The sequence below is a fragment of the Myodes glareolus genome, chromosome 7 (genome assembly GCF_982192425.1).
Source record: "Myodes glareolus chromosome 7, mMyoGla1.1, whole genome shotgun sequence".
NCBI lineage: Eukaryota > Metazoa > Chordata > Mammalia > Rodentia > Cricetidae > Myodes > Myodes glareolus.
Window position 1 is genome coordinate 90,901,630 of NC_142032.1, and position 21,303 is coordinate 90,922,932.

Here is a 21,303-nt window from a genome sequence, read left to right on the forward strand (position 1 = left end):
TTTTTGTGGTTCACATTACTTTTCCAGACACAACTCCCTCCAAAGGTTTGGAAACCTCTCTCCACCACTCTCCTCCTGCTGGGTGCTCAATCACAACCCAAGCATCTTATGATGAGATTTTTCTTAAAGCAGTGAGTGCTCCTTCCTCTCAGCTGTATTTTGTCCTTATCTGAGGTATATATTAACCTGCTTTTATCAAATCAATTAACTCTTAAGGGATGATAGTGTGTCACATTCAGGACTGGATTACTTTGAAGCTTATCATTTGGTGATAAGGACATATAAAACAGTACTAGGCATTCAGTATTTGTTGGATAACAGTTTTAGGAAGGAAAAATGAACATGAGTACAACCTGACAAGGAACTTTCTCTGAACAGTGAATTAATTTCAAATACAAAATCTCCAGATATGCCTGAGTCCTTTACACAAGTTGTACAATGTTTGCATACTGGCCTGTACACATAAAAGTACTTCTAGATTACTTATACTTAATAGTATGTAAAAGTTATGTAGACAGTAATGCAGCACAGAACACCTCAAATGGTAGGCCACATGTTTAACAGTATATATTACATGCCCTAAGTATAGAATAGATTAATCATCTAGATTTAAATACATATAGGTTTATATAACAGATCACCTGAGAGACACACTCAAGAAATTAAGGGCACAAGACCAAAGCTATACCTTATCGTTTATGGAAGAGATGTTTGTAAGTAATTTAAAATTATTTTCAAGCTATGGTGGGTTGAATCCAGAGACATGGATATGGAGGGCCAGCTATAGTTATATTGAACAAAAAACTGTGGGCTTCAGAGCTAGAATGAGTTCAAGTCCTAGCTCTGACACTGGTAGTATTATGTGTCATATGCCTCAATTACCCAAATAAAACAGGGACAACAGAGGCGCTTTTAACAGAGGGCTTGTTGTAAGGCATAAATAGAGCATCATATGGAAATGCTTAGCATATGCCTAACAAACACTAAGTACTCAAAAAGTGTCAGCTAGAGTCTTTACAATGTCCAGCATGAAGATTGGATTTGCTCTCATGAAACCAAGAACCAAAATGAAATACAGGAAGCTGAGAAAGATATAACATATTAAGTATCAAACTAAAAACTGACAAATTAAAATACAAGATCTCCCTGGATGACTATATCAAATAAAACTGTCCTCATGCTTACATGTATGTTTCTTTTTTAAAAAGGTTTATTCATATAAAATTATACTGCCATGTCAAAGTCATTAGCATATTTATCTTATGATAAATAAATTGATAATATTTCAGTAGATTCTTATATAATGATTTTGGAGAAATCTTCGCAGACATTATAATACATGGTTCTCAGCCCAGCACAAGCACACACAGAATAAGAGCTTTCTTCTTTGGAGCTCAAGCCAACAGGAAAAATACTAAGCTTATATACCACTTGGAGCTTTCAAAAGCAAATGTATTTTGAACTTATCAACTTACAAAAGGAGCACATCAAACAATGTTGCTCAAATTTTCTTTATTAAGAAAATATTTCATATACATTTAAACAGACTGTGAAACCCATTCCCAAGGTATGTTACGCAGCATACACCCTTTTCTCTAAGCTTCTCATGCAAAGTTAGAATTTTTTTTCAAAGCAGAACAAGTCAGTGCAAACGGTTTCAAGGCAGAGTTGGAAGCTGGCCTAGAAAGCCATGCTTACAAAACCATTTACACTGCAACCCTACCCTGATGCATTCTCATCCTCCCCTATGTGGTTCACTCAATCTCTGTGAAAATGAGTAATCCTTTTAATAAAGTAGATCAATTACTGGTGAAGAATCTATAAACATGACGTGATTTGCCCTAGGAATGTGCTGGTGGTCTCTTGGTTCTGTTTACATTAAAAACAAAAAACATCTGCTTCATTATTAACTGCTGTATAAAAATATTTTAACTGTTTATTATGCCTACATGCTTCCTCTAAAGTACTGTGTGAATAACTCCGATATAAATAAAAAGATGCTGAGAATCAATGAGGACACCTAAGAAAGATGAAATGGTCAGAACTACTTAGTCATGGTAACTCATGGATGATTTCCACAATGTAAAAATACAATAGATGCTAGAATAGAAATATAGGGTTCATTTATTACTTTTTGGTTTACAAACAAAGGCACCCAATGCTTCTATTTACTTCTTATAAAAGATTATCAGTTTACACTTAAAACAACAAACAAACAAAACACAAAACAAAGTTTTCCCATCAGTTCCTATAGACAAACACAAAGGAGAGAAGGGAGAGGGAGAGTCCCCTCCCGCTTCCAAGCTTCATCAGGCAGACTGGAGGAACGCTTATTCTACGTCACCCTTAAGTCAAACAACATACCACCTGCTCATGCTTATCTGCACTAAGCTTTAAGATACATTAGCGTTGCCAAGGCAATTAAATGGTTACAATGACATTACAGTGTACAAATATGTATGCCAGAGTTCAGAGAAGGAAAGATAATGAAAAACCCCCAAATGGTTTAGAATACAGTTTTGTCAAATGAGTTGAATGAAATAAATTTATTTTACAGGTTTTCCTATTAAATAATCTCTATGGAAAATAAAATCAAAACTAAAAATACTGTCTAGCAAATTACAAACAAACAAAATACATTTACAAATCCTTTAAATATGACTTGACTTCAAAGCATACTTTGTGAGGACTGACAATCTCTCCATACTAATTTCAAAATTGTAAATTCCAGAATGAGTGTCATTTATTCATTACCTTTCTTTTGAGAACAGGATTCTAAATACACAAAATTAATTTGTAACCTCAGCATAGCCCTAGTCAGCACTGCTTTAAATTAGATGACAAGAGCAATAAACAGAAGACACATGTTGATTCACTTTACAGACCTGCTCACATTGCACCTGATTCTTTTCTGAGACCCAAAGACAATTCACCAGATTCTAGGTATATTTGGCAGATGTACAAAAATCATACAAAGGTTAGTGTGTTGTTATTACAGCATGGAAATGTGTTTGGAGACATGGAGTATTCAATGTATATTATGTGGGCCACCTTATAGGCATCATTTATCCCATTTTCACACACTATCATGGTCTCTCATACCTTACACAAGGCATGGTCCTAGACCAGAGACTTCAGTATCATTCCAAAGAATACATAGATATTTACATACACACTTCTTTTAAAATTATGTTTAAAAGTTTTACTACACAAAGTCTGGCTTCAACACAGAAGCATTTTTTTTTCCTTTTCAAGACTACACACCTGCATGGAAAAAGTTGGTTTCCTTACATTTTGCTTTTCCACAATAGCAAAATAAACTTCTTCTACACTGTATTTCAACTGACAAAAAATTAAAATGTAAAGTTACATTTCATTTTTTTGTACTGTGAACTGACCCCATTAAGCACTTTCAAGATACACTGCTGATGATTTAAATGTAGTACAACTTGATCAGCTTAATTATAACAGTGTTGTGCTGAACAAGTAAGTAATTAAAGAAAATATATGATAAAATAGTAACAAACTAGTAAGATTTAAAGGGAATTGTAATGCATCAATAAATATACATCAATTTTCTTGCTATTACTTGTTGCTATAACGCATGTCTTTCTAAAGCTAAAACAACATGCAAAGAAATGATGACTTGATACTCATTCAAAAGTTTGCTACTTTACATGGTAAAATCCTTTATTTAATTTTATACACATACTTATGCATTATTTATTTTTAAGGAATTCAGCTTTCAAGGTCAAAATTAGTATGTGTTGGTAAACACATGAGGACATTTTCTTAATGTTAAAAGCTGCAACTACATTCCTTCAGAATAATGCATGTTCAAGACGGGGTGAATTCTGCGAGAAAATTTGTAAGGGAGGAGAGAACACATGTGACAAATCCTTCCCCAATCCCATCTCCAATCAAGTCTCAAGAATTCCTCTTCAAAATGAGAACATATCTCACTAGAGTTACATTTGATCAAAAAGTAGACTAGAAAAAAGTTTTCCTATTCTTTTGATACTAACACAGGTTTATTGTGCATGTTTTCACTTTGCTTCAAATGCACAGAGCATATACTGATCCGGATTCTCAAATTCACTTAGATCCATTAGTGTCTGTAGAATAATATTTGACCTTCTGATCCTAAGAGCAACTGATTACTTGCAGGAAAATGATATGCAATACACATTTAATCAGAAAGAAAGTTAGAACAAGTCTTTATATATGCTACCACCTATAATTTATAAGAAGAAAAAATACATGGCTGTGGTCTTAACAAAACTAAAACCCACCTCTCATCTGATTAAAAAAAGAAATCTAACATTTAAGAATCAAATCAAATACTTAACTAATTTAGCTAGGCCTCCTCTCTGCACACTTCCCATTGCACTGAATATTAGGACTGCATGTTAAGGCATGTTTTAATTAGTATGTTCCAGAACTGCACAGTTATACTGGTCAATGTTCCCATAGTCCCACTTCTTCCCTCTTTCTACCCTCTGCATTCCAAAGATCAAAATGTTAAGTCATAGTTTGAGTGGGTATTGCAGATTTGAGCTGGCATACCACAGTGTGTTCACTAGATTTTGAGCATAAACATTAAAATGTTACATAAAATGGACCATAATTTACTCCACGCTCAAACTTAAGATGGTTTAATTTCTTAACAAAAGGTGAGATGACTTAGGTACATTTTACGTTTTGTGCATTTAGATCACCATATGCATAGATGTTCTAATGCTAAATTCTTGGTCTTCAGTATCTCATAGTGCTGGATGCTCGGAAGTATGACAGAAATTTGTAACACAGACTAACCACAAAGTACCAGATGTTTCTTGCCATTTGCGATCTTGCAATAAAAATGCGCCAGATAAGAATCACAAGGATAGTATTGAAACCATAACGGATATTCCGCAACCTGAAAAGCAAATCAAAAGACACACTAACTATTTTCTAGAATAAAATCATTATTTTGGATAGCAGCTAATTAGTAGTTATAATTTTAATCAACGTTCTAAGCAATCTTTTAACTTTCAACATTTGAAAGCTAAACTAAAAGTTAGTAAATTCAAGTTAGCACAATTCAAACATGCCTGTCTGCACCTGAACAGCATATCAATGCCTTACTCTAGCAATGGGGTGTACAGCAAAGTCTTTTCATGTCAGTGTACCTGGACTAAAGACTTAGTAAACAACAATTAAACTGAGCAATCGCTTTGTACCCATTCCTGTGATAGGCTTCAACAAACTGCAAGTTAAGTCAAGCATGGTGGCATCATAACTGGGGATTCTAGCACTTGGGAGGCTGAATCTGAGCAAGAAGATCCTAAGTTTAAGATCAGCCTGGGCTACAGAATGAGGTCCTGTCAGAAATAAAGAGGAGTGGGAGAAACCTGGATGGGGAGAGGGAGGGAAGGAGGAAGAGAAGAAGGGATGGAGGGAAGGAAGGAAGGAAGGAAGGAAGGAAGGAAGGAAGGAAGGAAGGAAGGAAGGAAGGAAGGAAGGAAGCCAAGCCAGCAATCAAAACTGGAAGTAAAACAGATATATGTTTGAGTTTCTAGAGTTTAACAGTCCCAAAACTCAAAAGACAACTGATAAGTCCTCATCTAAGAATAAGATAGCATTAGCTCCATAGAGAACCTTTCTGCTCTCAAAGATCAGCAAGTATGTTCCTTTGTTCTTGTTTCTCAACATTTTTGATGGCTTTTCATGGTTGCATGAAGAAATTTAACCCTTCAGGCAGGTACTATAATAAATTCCAATAACTTAATCATGCAGTCCAAGACATGACTGTAGTACAGCAATGAGGTGTAGAAGTAGTGACAGCAGCTTTAAATAAGTAGTTAAAACATCTATGTTCTAACTTCCTTACAGTTAGTAAAATATGATCCTGCAAACCTGTTTCCTCATCAATAAAATCAGCATTTTGCAAAATCCATAGTGCTATGACCTTAGCAAGTGAACAACAGGAGTCTTAGAAAACATACACACACACACACACACACACCCCAAATGAGACGACCCTTAGTAATACTTAAATCTCTGAATGATGGGACTATAGCTGATTCTGACTCCTCTGTTTTCTGAATTTATGTTTTAAAACAGCATGTACTACTTTGACTAAAAAAGTAAAAACACCATTACTCTGTGCTGTAAGTTTAAAAATAAAAAACTATATATAAGTAACTTTTGGTTCAAACAATATTCTCATTTTCTGCTAGTAGTTTTACTTTTTCAATAGAAACTGAAGGTAAATAGTGATTTTCAAAATTAAAATTTACCCAAAGTTCATACTCAAGAATACACTCAAATGAAGATAGTAAGTTTTATAGTCTTTATTTATTTATGTGTATGGATACTTTGCCTGCATGTATATCTGGGTACCATGTGTATGCCTAGTACCTATGGAAGCCAGAAGATGGTGTGGGTGGGATCCTCCAGAACTGGAGTAATAGTTGTGATCCACCATGCAAGCTGGGAATCAAACTCTGGGACCCTGGAAAAGCAGCTGGTGCTCTTAACCACTGACCCACCTCGCCAGTCCTTTAATAATCTTAAATACCACATAATTACAAATCCAAAGCTAAGCACTATTCTTAAATATAATACATCATTGTTATTCAGAATACTCTTATACCAAAACAAATTGGAATATTTTATAAGAAAGAGAAAATGTGCAACAAGCCCATGACAAACTTACTTGTTCAGATGCTTTCTAGCTGCAGGGAGGCCGGACATCTCTTCATTCAACACATATTTTTTAGTCCCCATGCAGTAATTCTCTATATATTCTGCCCAATGTAGCTGCCTTACATCAATATTAAAGGTCTATGGTAAGAAAAAAAGTGATTGCTGTGATAGTTTTTTTTATAATTTGTCAAAAAATTCAGCTTATCTGAAGAACAATCTCAAATGAAACGATTATAAAACACTTAACTATAGTATTACTTTTTCTACTGTCAATATATTTCTGTGCTTTTCACTACTTCACAAAGGAATTGACATATATTCAAGTTCCTGTTCATCTTAACCTCCCCTCTCTTCTGTATATTTTCTACAGCGAAGAGATTAATTTTTCTAGAGAATATTTCTGACATCAAGAAAAATCAAGCAGAGCATGACAGCACACACTATTATGCCAGCACACAGTAGGAAGGTGGGTCACCAGTTTGAAGCCAGTCTTTATATTTAGTTAAAATAACAAACGGGCACCATGGTCTACCACAAAACCATTCTGTGAGAGGATTAAGACCAGAGAGAGATAGTAGCATCTGAAGAAACAGTGTTTAAGGATTTTCCCAAATTGCAGAAAGACAGCCATCTACAGATAGAAAAAGCCTAAACAAAGTTTCAGAACACCAAACATGTAAAAAACCTGGAAAAGAGCAAGGAGAAACAAATAACTGACTTTTCAACTGTAACAAAATAGACAGAACATAAAATAATCTTTAATATGCTGAAATAGTGTTAAAAAAAAGCCACTTAGGGTGAATAAAGACTGACAGACAATCAAAATCTGAAAGTTTCGCTATGATCACTCTCTTAATTAAGCCATATTCTGGTGTACTAAACAACACACCAGACAGAAAGAAAATGATAATAAAGAGAAGCTCTAAAAATGAAAACAGATAGAGCAACTGTCCCCTAACTGTGGGGCTTGAACTGGAGAAGTAGAGTAATATGTAAGCACATGGCTGGTGAGCTGGAGATATTGTCAGAGCCGTGCTAAGGTTCTAACCACCAAAAGAAGGACGGGACTGAGAATAAGGCCCTAGGTTTAATCCTTAGCACTGCTATACTTCTAACAGGAGGAAATGGGATGTATTTAAGACAGATATACACACTAAAATATATGAGGTAGATGGGTAGTAGTGGCCCAGGTCTTTAATCAAGCACTCAGGAGGCAGAGGCAGGAGGATCTCTGTGAGTTTGAGGCCAGCCTGATTTACATGGTTAAGTTCCAGGCCCGCCAGAGGTACATAATGAGACAAAACAAACAAAATCTGAGGTAACTTCAGAAGGAATACAGCTTAATTTTCAAACAAGCAGAGTAGAATGGCAAAGACCATACAATACGAAAAAGCAATTAGAGCCCCACCACCACCACCCAAAAAAAAAGGATCAGAAAAAACAAGATATCCTGAACATAAGACCCATAAAGATGCTAAATTTCTCTCTGAACTCAACCTGTGGAAGAAAGGATTAACAACTCAATTGTACTTTAGAAAGTCTTTGATATTCCCAAATACTTTATCAATTCTAAGACAAAGCAAATTGTACCTCTATAAATAATTAAAATTAAATAATGAAAAATATAATTAGATTGATTTACGTGCTGGTTATGGGAAATGCCTAGATTTCAGGCTGTTTTCTGGTTACATATTTTCTAACCCAAAACAGAAAATACTTGCCTTTTTATCTTCAGGGTTTAATTGGTTCATTAACATATTGACATTATCAGTATTCCAAACCCAAGAGTTACTTGTGAAATACTCAAGAAACACCATGGCTTTGTGAAGACGGGTGATTGTTTTCATCATCCTGTATTTCAAGAAAAAACAAGAGGTTCATATCTAGACTGGGTAAAAAAAAAAAAAATCATCCCATTATCACCACGGTCCCAACCACTTACTCCCAACTGTAATTCAGTAAGTGTACCAAAATAGCAGAGAATCAGAATATTTCTGCATCTTGGGAGCATAAATTATAAATCCAAAATGAAAAAGCAAATTGGAAGTAGCAGTAAAGGAAATTTAATATCACCTGCACAAAATTCTGCTGACACAGAATTAATTCTCAAAGCATATGCAATACTAAAGTTTAAATTCAAATTTTCTATATATCACGTAAGTCAAAAAGATTCAGTTTAGACTCCCTTTGCTTCTTAGCTAACCTGTCCTTAATAAGAACCCTTAACACAGTTTCCACAACTATGTTATAATCCCAGCACTTCAGCATCACTGAAGCAGACAAACAGAAATATTCCTCTGCCATTTAGTCTACTCTATTAAAAAAATACAAGAACTTTCTCTTCAACAGTGATTGGCACCGCTCCTGATTGTCTGAACGTGCTGTGACATCAATGACCAATGCCAAGGACTTTCTGAAACACTTAATTGCTCAGGCCTCACCCATGTCGTTCCTCAGAGAAACAAAACAGTATAATTCTTTGTTTCCTTTTAAAGGGCAAGGAACCTTAATCTTATCAGACAATATATTTATTATCACTTGCATAAGTCATTGATATCAAAGTACTAATCCAAGCAGTAATTAAGAAAGAGCTCTCTGAATCAATTACATACACACACACACAAAAAAAAAAACAGGAAAATAGTTCATGTAGAAATAAAAAAAAATCCATTTACATTCCCACAAAAAGGATTAGCTAAAAGTATATGAAATTTAGAAAGACCTCAAATTAGGAGCTTTACAAATGGAGGACATGGCAGAAAAATCAGAATATAAGAAATGATAAAGAAAATAAAAATAGTACCATTAGCCAAGAAACTATGATAACATTTAATACATTTAAAAAGAAACTTGAATAAAATACTTGAAGGAAATAAGGCAATATGAATAATGTAAAGAAAAACTACTTCATTCACTAAGGAATTCTAAACTAAATTCTTCATTAAACATATAAAGAATTATCAAACATCCAAAGCTATATCTAGATAAAGATTTAAAAACATATAGCTAAAACTTAGGGAACTTTCCTTTAATGAACAAGATTTTTCTAAAAAAAAAATTTCTTTAAAGATATAATAAATCTAGAACAATCAACACAGTATCACAGGCAGTATAATATACATTAATTTCATCCTAAAGATGCATAGTTCACACCGTTTTCCAATGAGTATTTTACTAAATCATTTTTCTTCCTGACTCCTTAACTGTCCATTCTTGCCTAATCTCATGTGTGGAATCATTCAAGTGACAATAGCTGCCCTAAAATCAATCCTTGATTCAGTCATCCAAAGAACATTTCTTATTTAAAAGTAAACAAAAACAAAAAACAAAAAACCGAGAGGGGCCAGGCATGGTAGCTCAAGCATGCTTGTAATCCCACACTTGGGAGGGTAAGGCCGGAAAACTGCCATGAATGTGGAGCTACACTGGTTTATAACTCAGCCCTGTCTCAAGACAAAACAAAAACAAACAAACAAAAACCCCACAAAACAGAGGGAAGAGGTTAGAAGAGTTGAAAATTCATACACATGAGAAAGTGCAGACAATTATCATCAGGATATTGGTAAAGTGAAGCACACTTGGAACTGTACCATCGCTCTGGTTTAACATGTCATAGTGAATGCTGTGACTATACTGTCTGGTACCTGTTGAGGATGTATTTATTCTTTACTATGACAACTTCTAAAATAGAATTAATAAAATATAATTAATCACAATTTACAGTACAGCCAAATCTTAACAATCATCTAATCTAGGATTTCTCAACCTTAGCTATCACAAATAAAAGTATCTATGTACTAAGATACTTGGCAGTACCCATGGCCTTAGTCTACTGGGGCTGAGGTAAAGCACACCAGTCCCCATTGTGATGACCAACTCCAAATATTGTCAAATGTCTCCTGGTGAGAATCACGTAGATGAAAAATGTCAGATTCAGAGAAGTTAAACAGAACAACAACAAACATGAAGTAACTTTTTAAAATATGCTATTTTCAACAATGACATATGCTAAATGTAGAATAATTAATGATGATTCTACATGTACCCTCGTTTTCCCTTTAACCAAGAATCCACATATTAAGAAATGGAACATAATTATCTCAAAATATACAATGAGTCAGATTTTATCTAGCTGACACTCAAAATCATGTAAATGAGTAAACTGGATTCCATGAACTAACAGCATTAGTTTAATGTAGAATGAGGTATTATATTAGGGTCTACAGAAAGTGTAACACAGTGTTCACTTACTCTTGACTAGGCAAATATCTAAAGAATAAACTAGGCGACTTAAGTTAACGTGTACATCACCTAAGTAAACTTTTATATCCCTTGTTGCTTTTATTTACTTATTTACTTAATTGTTTTTCTGAGACAGGGTTTCAATCATTCTATGCTGGCCTATGCAACTATGTAGCCCAGGCTGGCCTCAAACTAGTGGAAATCCTCCTATTTCAGCTTCCTGAGGACTCAAATTACAGTCTGCAGCACCATACCCTACTCCTTGCTGCTTTTATATTATACACTTACAGAGGTCTCAGATTATTCCTGCTTTGATAGATCCTACAAAGTAAATTACACTGTTACCTACATTAACTTCTCATCACAAGGGGAAGACATTGGAATTAACTTGTCATCACAAGGGGAAGACATTAGAATGTTGACTTCAGAAGTAAGAATGGTGCTAAGAGTAGTCTTTCTTGCTCTTTGCATACTCACCCTTGAAGACTTCAGTCACTTTGAATCCTGTCCAATGACCCCTGAGGCTGTCATGCTACAAGGAATCTCAAACCAGACCACGTGCAGACAACACATGAAGAGTCTAATTCTAAAGGAAGAGAGAAAGCTGCCTAGCTACTCTGCACCCTTTCTCTCCCTTAATGACTCACTCTAGTGTATATGTTCTGGTTCCTGTCTGATCACACCTTAAGGACTTACTGGTGCGGGACAATTCTGTATTCTGTCAATTACATTTTAAATAAACGCTGATTGGCCGATAGCCAGGCAGAAGTATAGGTGGGAAAACCAGACAGGAAGTAGAGGTGGTACAATGAGAACAGGAGTATTCTGGGAAGAAGTAAGCTCTTCCCCCAGTCCTGCCGAGACCACAGAAGAAGCAGAATGTGACCTGCCCCCACTGAAAAAGGTACCAAGCCATGTGGCTAACATAGATAAAAATAATGGGCTAATATAAGTTACCAGAGCTAGTAAGACACCTGAGCTAATGGGCCAATCAGTTTATATCTAATGCAGACTCTCTGTGTTATTTCTTTGGGACATGCCATCTGTGGGAACTGGGCAGGATAAAGATACACAGAAACCCCAACAAGCCTGGCCCTCATGTTACAGACTTACTTCAACCACAGCCACTCATCCAAACCTCTCCAGAATTCCTTACTCACAGAAGTTGTGACACATAAACAAAATAACTTGCTTTGAGACACTATGGTTACATAATGACTTGTCATGCAATAGAGTAAGACATATTAGTACTGGGAAGGACTGACAATAATACAAAGCTGAGGTTTGTGGCATTTTAGAATTCGGTGGTAGACTCTGTTATGACCTTTGAGATCATTTACCGAAATCTGAAAGGGCCATGAAAAGAAAAATAGAGGACGCTTTATACAACTTGAAGCTACAGTAACATGAAGATAACAAAAACCAAACCTGAATTCCTAAAATTTAATCTAGTCAAGATTTCTTGAATGAAGACAAGCTGATCTTAGAAAGTAAAGTGTCTGAATGAAATTTGGAGAAAATGTAAAAGGCTAGTCAGGAATTCATTATAAAACAATTTTCTTATGGCACTGCATGCCTGTCATTCATGCTCGCAAGTGCTAGCATGCAAGTCCTGAGCCATTGGCTCATAATGGCAGAACAGTGTTAGGTAAAGGAAGCACAGCTGAGCTGCAGTTTCCCCCAGAAAGTATTTGGCATAGTTTACTGCACAGAAAAACTGCTGCACACAGCAAGCTAGGAGAAGCACATGGGAAAGCTGGGAATTCTCAAGATTCTTGCATTGAAAGCTGAGTGGACCACTCCACTGATGCTAGGTAGCTACCCTTGCAATCACCAGCTAACCAGTTTACTAAGAATGTATTAAAAGGAAGACAGTAGGCAATCCAATAGGAGGGTAAGAAGCAGCAACAGACTTGACAGGACAGTAGGAGACAGATGCTAACCTATTGTCAGGCTATTACTAAGTCTGTGAATAGCAACGAATCAAATGTTCAGAAAGTGATATTTTTAAGTCTAGAACTCAGAAATTCTAGGTTGTATCACATCAATTATATAAAAACAAAAGGGAAAAAGATAGTTTCTGAATATAAATAAAATTCAGGGTAGAGACACAACATTCTTTAAGATTTTAGAGTACCCTTACACAAACATGGAATTTTTTAAACAGAAAGATCAAACAAAAATCTCTCAAGATTATAAAGACAGATACCACATTCTCTACTATTTGGATGGCAGGTTGTAAGAAGCAAAGATTTAGTATCTATAGTTAATGTTCCACAGCAACCTATTGAGACCCAAGAAGGGCTTGTCTCAAAGAGATCTGTGATAGGCTCTGATCTATCTGATTAGAAAAGATACAATGGAAACTCCTAATTTTTAGCCACATGAATATATATAAAAAGGGAGAATATAGCAATGAAAATGTTTCTGTAACAAAAGTAAGTAAACAAGAGTCCACACACCAAATCCATTCTATTACTGAACAATCATGTTTATTATTTATAAACATGTCTATGACTGCTTTCCTTCTTTTAACAGCAGAGCAGCCTGGTAGTAACAAAAACAATTGCTTACACGGCCTAAATGTATACAAGATGGTCCCTTTAAAGAAAAGTTTCCTGATCCCTGGATTCTAACTTTTTATGGGCAGGAAGCAGAATGAGTAGGCTGTTCAAACTTGCATGGGTCATTTTTTTTAATGGAAAAAAAATGGAGAATTTTCAGAATGTAGAAACAAGTCTAGTTGTCAACTGCAATTGAGAACTGTTATAGAACAGTGATTGCTGCGTGCCTCCCCGTTTTTTCTTTTTGACAACACTGTCTGAAGCTATTATCTTATGTTTCTCTCAACATATATAGAGTATATATGTGGGCAGCTGCTAATTTGCTTTGTTATAGGTTTTCATAAGACATGGAATCTACAATGTCATTTCTAAACTATCTTATCTGTAATTGGATCAGATTTAAATAGCAAAACTTCCAGCTGATATCATAGGGATTTGTGGAGGAAAGAATTGGCTACATTGTTCAAGGTAGAAGAATGTGAATTCTCTTAGCCAGAAGGTTAACTGCTACAGGCTGTACTTTCCAAAAATAGCCGAAAGTCATTGTGCTCACCTGCTCATTTCTGGGGTCTGACTGCTCTCCAGAGCACCCCCTTTCTTTACATCTAGGAGGATTTGTGACTTGCTTGTGAATAAAAGCAAATCAGGCATGGTGGCATTTGCCTATGCGCCTGGCTTTTAATCTGAGGCTAGCCTGAGCTACATGAAATCCTATTTCAAAGAACAAACCAGGCTGAAGTGATAAAGGAGGATTTCTAGCTTCCACTTTACTTAAAGTCTAACACTTTAGCTACCATGCAAAAAAAGTTAATTCATAGAGGCAACCATTAGGCCTTGAAAAGATCCTACAAAATATAATGCTGATGAGACAGAGGCAGTAATAACCAGCTCCTGGCTAACCCAGCTCCACAACCCGACCCGACTGCAGTTCTTTCAGCCCCATCTGATCAAATGACAAGTCTTAAACTAAAACCACAGAAACTGATTTCTCTGCAAATTCCTGATCCCATGAGAAAAAGAACATAAGATAGTGAAACAATGACTATTTTAATCACTAAATCTGAGATGACTTGCTATAACACAGAATCTTCTTTGTATTGCTTAGTAACTATGGATTTTTTCCTTTTATTATAATTATTTTTAAGTTTATTGAGCTCCCAGCTATGATTGCCTTCACCAGACATACACAAGATAAAGCCAGTCAACATTCTAAGAGGGACGGGGTAGAATCTCACGTGTTCCCACCCCTAGCTGAGAAGCTGCTGACAGCAGTCAGTGGAGGGGCAGTCAGTTTTCTTCACACATGTGACCCTTGGTAGGTCCAACATGCTCCAGTGTATCATCCCATACCTATGTAATATGTAGGTGGCATAAATTGGACTCAGTGGGTCATTTTAAAAGAAAGAATATAGCTGAGTGGTGGAGCAAGCCTTTAATCCCAGCGCTTGGGAGGCAGAGGCAGGTGGATCTCTGTGAGTTCGAGGCCAGCCTGGTCTACAAGAACTAGTTCCAGGATAGGTTCCAAAGCTACAGAGAAACCCTGTCTCGAAAAAAAAAAAAAAGAAAGAAAGAAAGAAAGAATATAAAGTCAGGAGGAGTAGGGTGGGTATAGAAAATTGGGGGGTGAATATGGTCAAAATATATTGACTTCTTGTATGAAATTCTCAAAGAATTAATAAAAAATCCTTTTAATTAATGGGAATTAGCCCATTCTCTTTGTAAGGCAAAACGGTGTATTAAATCTCTTTTACTTTTTGGAACTAGTTTTGTCTTTTCTGCCCCAATTTATAGCAACTTTACTAATATAAGTATGCATTACCATCAATCATTAATTTCACCTGATTTTTAGCCATGAAAAATGTCAACATAAGCAAAACTATTTGCAAATCATTTTAGAAAAGTTGAAATGTTTGTTCTGCAAGTTGTTCTATTCAACACTCCCCCTTAGTTCAATAGTGAATATATTAACATTCTAAACTATTCAATCTACCAAAATTCCCTATAAGTAACTCAGATCCTGAGATACTATAACTGGCAAATACCTCACTTTTATTTTTTCAGCAGCTGATGGAAGTTCTGGAATCATCATCTTCTTTGTACATAAATACTTAAATCCTGAATTTGCCAATTAAAGGTGCCAATGTAGTTAAAAAAATATACATTTTGTAGTCTATTTCACCATGTGCTAAAGATAGTAAGTAGGAGAACTTTATTTGTAGGGTTTCAATGAAAAAAAGGAAAAGAGAAAGATATTACAACTATAAGAAAAGAACAAGTTTACTGTTTGCCAACTTTTTAAAACTAGAACATTAGTCAAAAACTGTAATTACCGTATTATAAGCTGAATAGGTAGCTAAGATATTTCAAGCAATTTTCTAGAATCATCCTATATTTTTCATATGAAACTAAACCATCAACTTTAAAGCAAAATATCTGACCCTGAATTCCATGTAGAAAATTCAGCACTAGGTTTTTAAGGGAGAATGAGGGACTCAATTTCAGCTTATAATAACAATGACAATCCTGAGGTAGGACATTTCCTGCTATAATGGGAGTTTGGAGAATCAGTGATCCCATAAGATGAGATCCATTCTTGGTATCCGAACACCTCCAATTTCTAGGAAATGTCCTGGCATCTTGATTGTGATTGTGTTTAATCAGGTTAGTAATTCTAAAGGTAAGCTCATGCTAGCGACATGATGTCTCTCCAGCAAGCTTCCACCACCTTACCAATACATAGTGTATTACTGCTATTCTTCTTACCACGGTTTCTGACCTGTCAACCTGAGTGCAAGATCGAGCAATAATGCAGGTACTGTATGTCTGACACCCTTCCAATAATGGAGTATTAGGTTGTTGGTATAGAACTTAATATTAGGGTGCCTGAGTACTTGGTTTAAAGGATTCATCCTGAAGAAATGATTTATATAATCTCCTGTAGGAAAAATAAGCGTTAAAGCATTTTGAATATTATTTTTTATTCAGAAAGAACCTCAAGTTAGACCTAGACTTCAACATATGACAGTAATTTATCACCCAAAATTAAGAGCAAATAGATTGACTTACAGCACTACCTTTGCTTTTCTGACAGTGTCTTACATTCAAGAGTCTTCTCATTCACAAAAGGCCATTAAGCCTTATCATAGCACGAACAGATAAAGAATTAATAGCATTTCAGTGTTAAGCACGGGTTGTTTAACAGTCAGAGGAACAGATAAGACAGAGCTAGTCACCATTACCTTGGGCTTCTTCCAGTCATCCTGAGGTAGATATCATACAGGAATGCTGGGGCCTTATGGCTTACAGCAATCCAGTAATGATATAAAAGGTGATTGGAGGTTAGATTTACATTGGGCCGTCTGAAGGCCTGTTCGAGAGGATTCCTCTTGAAAGTGGAAATTACATGGTATTCTGAGGAAGAAAAGTTGTGTAACAGCTTTGATAACAACCATGTAATGAAGTTTTGAAAAAAAATCATGTTTTCACAATGCAAAATATTTTACCAAAGATTCAGAGTTCATTCATTTTAAAAAACGAGCTTTTCTATTCTCCATAGCTAAGAGAAATGGGCATTAGACTGCTGATTCCAAGGGGTTTAAAAACTGCCAGTATTTTAATTAAATGAATAAATTTTTACTAAAATTCACCCTGAAAATCTTGTTAATGTTTTACCTAGGCCAGTTTATAATGTCACTCTCTATATTTCACCTCTCACGATAGCTTCTTTCTTTCTGTTCCTCTTTCCAGATTCTTATTACTGTACTTACTTAAAAAAGAAAAGGAAAATCATCATCCTTTGCTTATGAATGATTTACTCAAATTAACACACATCATATAAGCTTAAAACAACCCCAAAATAACCTCTGCTGTAGTTTACTTAGGTTATTCAACATCGACACAATCAAACTTGGTATCTTCTATGTTAATATTTTAATGGAAATGTATAATATGGAATTTGATTTTTCACAAAACTGTACAACACAACAAAGTATATAAAAACCTCACTTACTTAAGATGCTTCAATATCCCTGAAGGACCATGACTTAAAATATTGTGAAATCAATATAGAGTTTTCTCTTACATACTCAACAGTCAATCCTTAAATTTAAATACAAATGGCACAGAAAAACCCTAGTACAAATATCAAGTAAGATTGCTTTAAGGTAGCTAGCTGTGGTAGTGCATGACTGTAATGTCAGCACTTGGGAGGCTGAGGCAGGAGGATAGAAAGTTGGATGCCAGCCAGAACTATATTGCAAATTCCAGGTCAGTTTGAGCTACCTAGTGTGATTTTTATCTCGAAAAAAAAAAAACCAAAGCAGAGCAGAAATAAGGACTAGGAATGAAGTGCTTGACTTTGTGGGTGGGTGGGTGAGGAAAGGGGTAGACTGATCTCCAGAACCAATTTACTTTAAAAACAAAATTATTTAGAATAGCAAAAATTCAATTGGAAATAAAATAGATTATAAAAAAGGAAGTCATAAATATTTATACCTGACTCAATTTAAAATGAGTTTGCTTTCGATCATCAAGTTTTACTAGCCTATTTTAGAGCTAGTTAACAAATGTTCTATTTGTTATAGATCTTTTACTTTGGTAGAATGTAGTCTTATTTGTTAGAAAAAAAGAATTACCCGCAAGCCACAGGTAGTCTATGAGGGTGTTGCAGATGACAAGAGAACAGCTAGGGTCTCACTAGGTGGATGGAGACATACATCAGGCTATTCTTACACTGTGAAACATTAAAGATGTTCACAAGGCAGGATTGGTAGTTATTCTCAAACAGTAACTAAAATAAGAATAACTTTGTAACTCAGTAGCCCCAAGGCCTCATTTAAAACAGTCAGTGAATGCTTTACATTCTAACATTCAAAAACAGAGATAAAATCATACCAACTTCCCCCCAGTGGAAAGGATTAGTGCTGCCTGTTGTGCAATTATACACCATGATGTTTCTTGGTCTGCAAAGACAAAGACGAAAGCAAAGAAACATAAGAGAAGTCAAAAGTATCTTAAGTCTTACGTACTATCAAAGCAGGAAGACATGATGATGCTGGATATCTATTCTATATTATACAAAAAGCACCCTAAGGGATTATTTCTTAAATGTTTAGGTTTTAGTTACAAATACTATTATTACCATAAAAGGATGCTCAGAGATTATTACAGCTGCTCTAGTGTGCCACGGTTGACATACAAAGAACATCTCTTGTTTATACTATTTTAGTTTGGCTTATATCATCATTCAGGATCCCTCATCCACCCACCCACACATCCACGTTTTTTAGTTCCTAACAAACCTGTAAATTCTGTGAATACATTATTTCTTTCTCACCACTAATGATTCCACATGTTACTGCTTCCACTACTCAGCAACTAGAACAGACAGTGCTATTTCCTATATCCTAATAGAACACTTTACTAACATGGCACAATCAGGACTAAGGGGTTAAGCTCCTTTTCCCTCTCAGTTACCACACAGTTAGTAAGCATTATCGTTGCCTCATATACCTATTAACTCCAGAATACCAGGCTGCAGCAAGGCTTGTGTTGACCACTACATCTACAGGAACGAGATCTGCAAGGGCATTGTTGGAGGCACGCATTGTTCGAAGAATTCCTTTCCCTGCCTTTTTTGAAATTAAAAACAACACATTCAGACACATAGCCAAAACACATATTCATAGACTTAAGTATAAAGATACAGGAATTTTTATCAAAGAAGTAAATCAAAAAGTTTATTTACCGCAATGAAGAGACCACTTGGTCCATTAAAGTTATCAATCCATCCCTAATGTCAAAAATTGAAGGAAAAAAAAGAGGTTAAAACTACTATCAAAGTAGATTTATTATTTGAAAGTGCTAACTCCAAACACACTTTGTCGTTTTCTCCCAAAGCCTAAGAAAGATCTACACTCCATGAAGAATAGTGGCTTTAGTACCCAAAAATCTCCCAAGAGTTTCCTCTAGTGTAATAAATGACTAAATCAAAGTATCGTTAAAGTATTACCTCCCTCTGCTAAATCTCTGCAAAGGTGAAAAATACTGTATACTTTCCATACCTTTTCCTAAATTAAGCCTGTATACCTTTGATTTTATACTATTTATTAATACAGTATCTTGATTAAGAGAAAATAATATGTGTTCCTTAAACTTAGTAAGTAAATCAGAAAAAAAACAGAATAATTATCAAAACAACAAAAGGACAGGCTATCACTTACTGCTATTTATACAGACCTTGGGCTGTTAGGGTTTTTTCCTGAATCAGCTTACTTTCTGGCGTTTGTTTCTGCCTTCTCTTATTCTAAGGATTTAAAAGTATCCTAACACCTTTTTCCTGCTTAGTAGTAGCAAGTTACCAAAGAAATCTCTTATGCTTTTCTTAGTTTTGTAATCTACACATAGAAAGATATACTTCACATAACTTTCTTTTGGCACTGAAAACAGATGAAATCATGGTCTCCTTTACTGAAAACATAATGTCAGAACTTTTGATTTGATTTTCGGCTAGAAATTAAAACTGTTACTCTACATTCCATACACTCAGAAGCACCTTAGAGATAAAGGCGTGAGTAATATATCTCTTTCTATGCTCATCAGCTCTGCACAGTAGAGCACATTCAGCATATAACACAGCTCTTAAATCATATGCCCACTCTTTATATAGTTAGAACTTAAAACTCTAAATCCCAATTACTTAACAACTTTAAAGAGCTTACTGGAAAAGGTTCTTTCCAACTGGCACCAACAATCGATGGCCTTACAATGGCAACATTTAGCTTTGCTCCTTCTTGTTGTACAACATATTCTGCCAATGCCTTGGTGTAGATGTATGTATTAGGCCTGTCGCCTATCAATTTTGGTGTGATATCATTTACTAGGCCATCATCCATCCATCTGGTAAACAAAGAAATTACATTAAAAAAATCCAAATACTTTATCATAGATTAAAAACCTACTTAACTGAACTTTGCACAAACCTATCTGTTGCCCTGATTTAAATAATTGTACAATAACCCTTTTCTTTTCTTGTTTTTTTTTTTTTAAAAAAAAATAGGGTTTTTCTGTGTAGCCCTGGATGTCCTGGAACTTGCTCTGTAGACCAGGCTCACCTTGAACTCAAAAATTTGCCTGCTTCTGCCTCCCAAGTGCTGGGATTAAAAGGCATGTGCCACACAATAACTTTTATTAACAGGTTAAAAAAAAGATAGTGTCTTTAAATATGAAACATAGGTCTACTATCTCCAACTCCTATGTCAAATAAGAACCAATAGATCTTTCATAAATCATATTTAGATAGAAAACTTAACTGACCCGAACCAATTAAGGGTCTTTAGAAATTATCATGCAGTTTAAACATTCAATATTTTGTGTGTCTTTGATCGGGGATGTTACCAAAAACGAAAATGAAGTAATTAAGTACTATTATATAGTACTTAATCAGAGTTCCTTTCCAAAGTCCAAATAAATTCCAAAATAGATCAGAGGTCTCAAATGTTTCATTAGAAACATATATATGTACTACCATCTAATAGAGTAACAGCTTAAATATACACATTTGCTATTTACATATATTCACATTTAATATAAAATGTCTAATAATCTAAATATTTAAGATGAATCACTGGGATTATATATCCTCAAGAGAGATTAATAAATACTATGATTAATAATAAAAATATTAAAGCATGTTATGAAAATTCAATTAACAACCTACAATTCAGTCATCTCTTAACTGACCTTACCATTTCTGAAGATCACCTGTAAGAAGGACCATGACCAAATAGGTGATGTCAATGATCTTTCC

General features: G+C 35.2%; 1 protein-coding gene across 3 annotated transcripts in view; it reads right to left on the bottom strand.

Annotated features, from left to right (window-relative positions):
- Positions 1 to 2,101: 2,101 nt before the first annotated feature.
- The window catches only part of Far1 (fatty acyl-CoA reductase 1), a 50,552-nt gene continuing 31,350 nt past the window's right edge, over positions 2,102 to 21,303 (bottom strand). For 2 of the 3 annotated variants that reach the window (XM_085692933.2, XM_085692934.2), the window contains 8 exons: positions 20,216 to 20,393; positions 19,243 to 19,287; positions 19,008 to 19,126; positions 18,390 to 18,457; positions 16,736 to 16,907; positions 8,412 to 8,541; positions 6,701 to 6,828; positions 2,102 to 4,918 (listed from right to left, as the gene is read on the bottom strand). In XM_085692933.2, the coding sequence (XP_085549059.1) occupies positions 4,756 to 4,918; positions 6,701 to 6,828; positions 8,412 to 8,541; positions 16,736 to 16,907; positions 18,390 to 18,457; positions 19,008 to 19,126; positions 19,243 to 19,287; positions 20,216 to 20,393 (1,003 nt within the window). In that variant the 3' untranslated portion in view covers positions 2,102 to 4,755. Of the gene's footprint in view, positions 4,919 to 6,700; positions 6,829 to 8,411; positions 8,542 to 16,259; positions 16,432 to 16,735; positions 16,908 to 18,389; positions 18,458 to 19,007; positions 19,127 to 19,242; positions 19,288 to 20,215; positions 20,394 to 21,303 lie in introns of all 3 variants that reach the window. The other variant, XM_087908545.1, reaches the window with a different exon arrangement.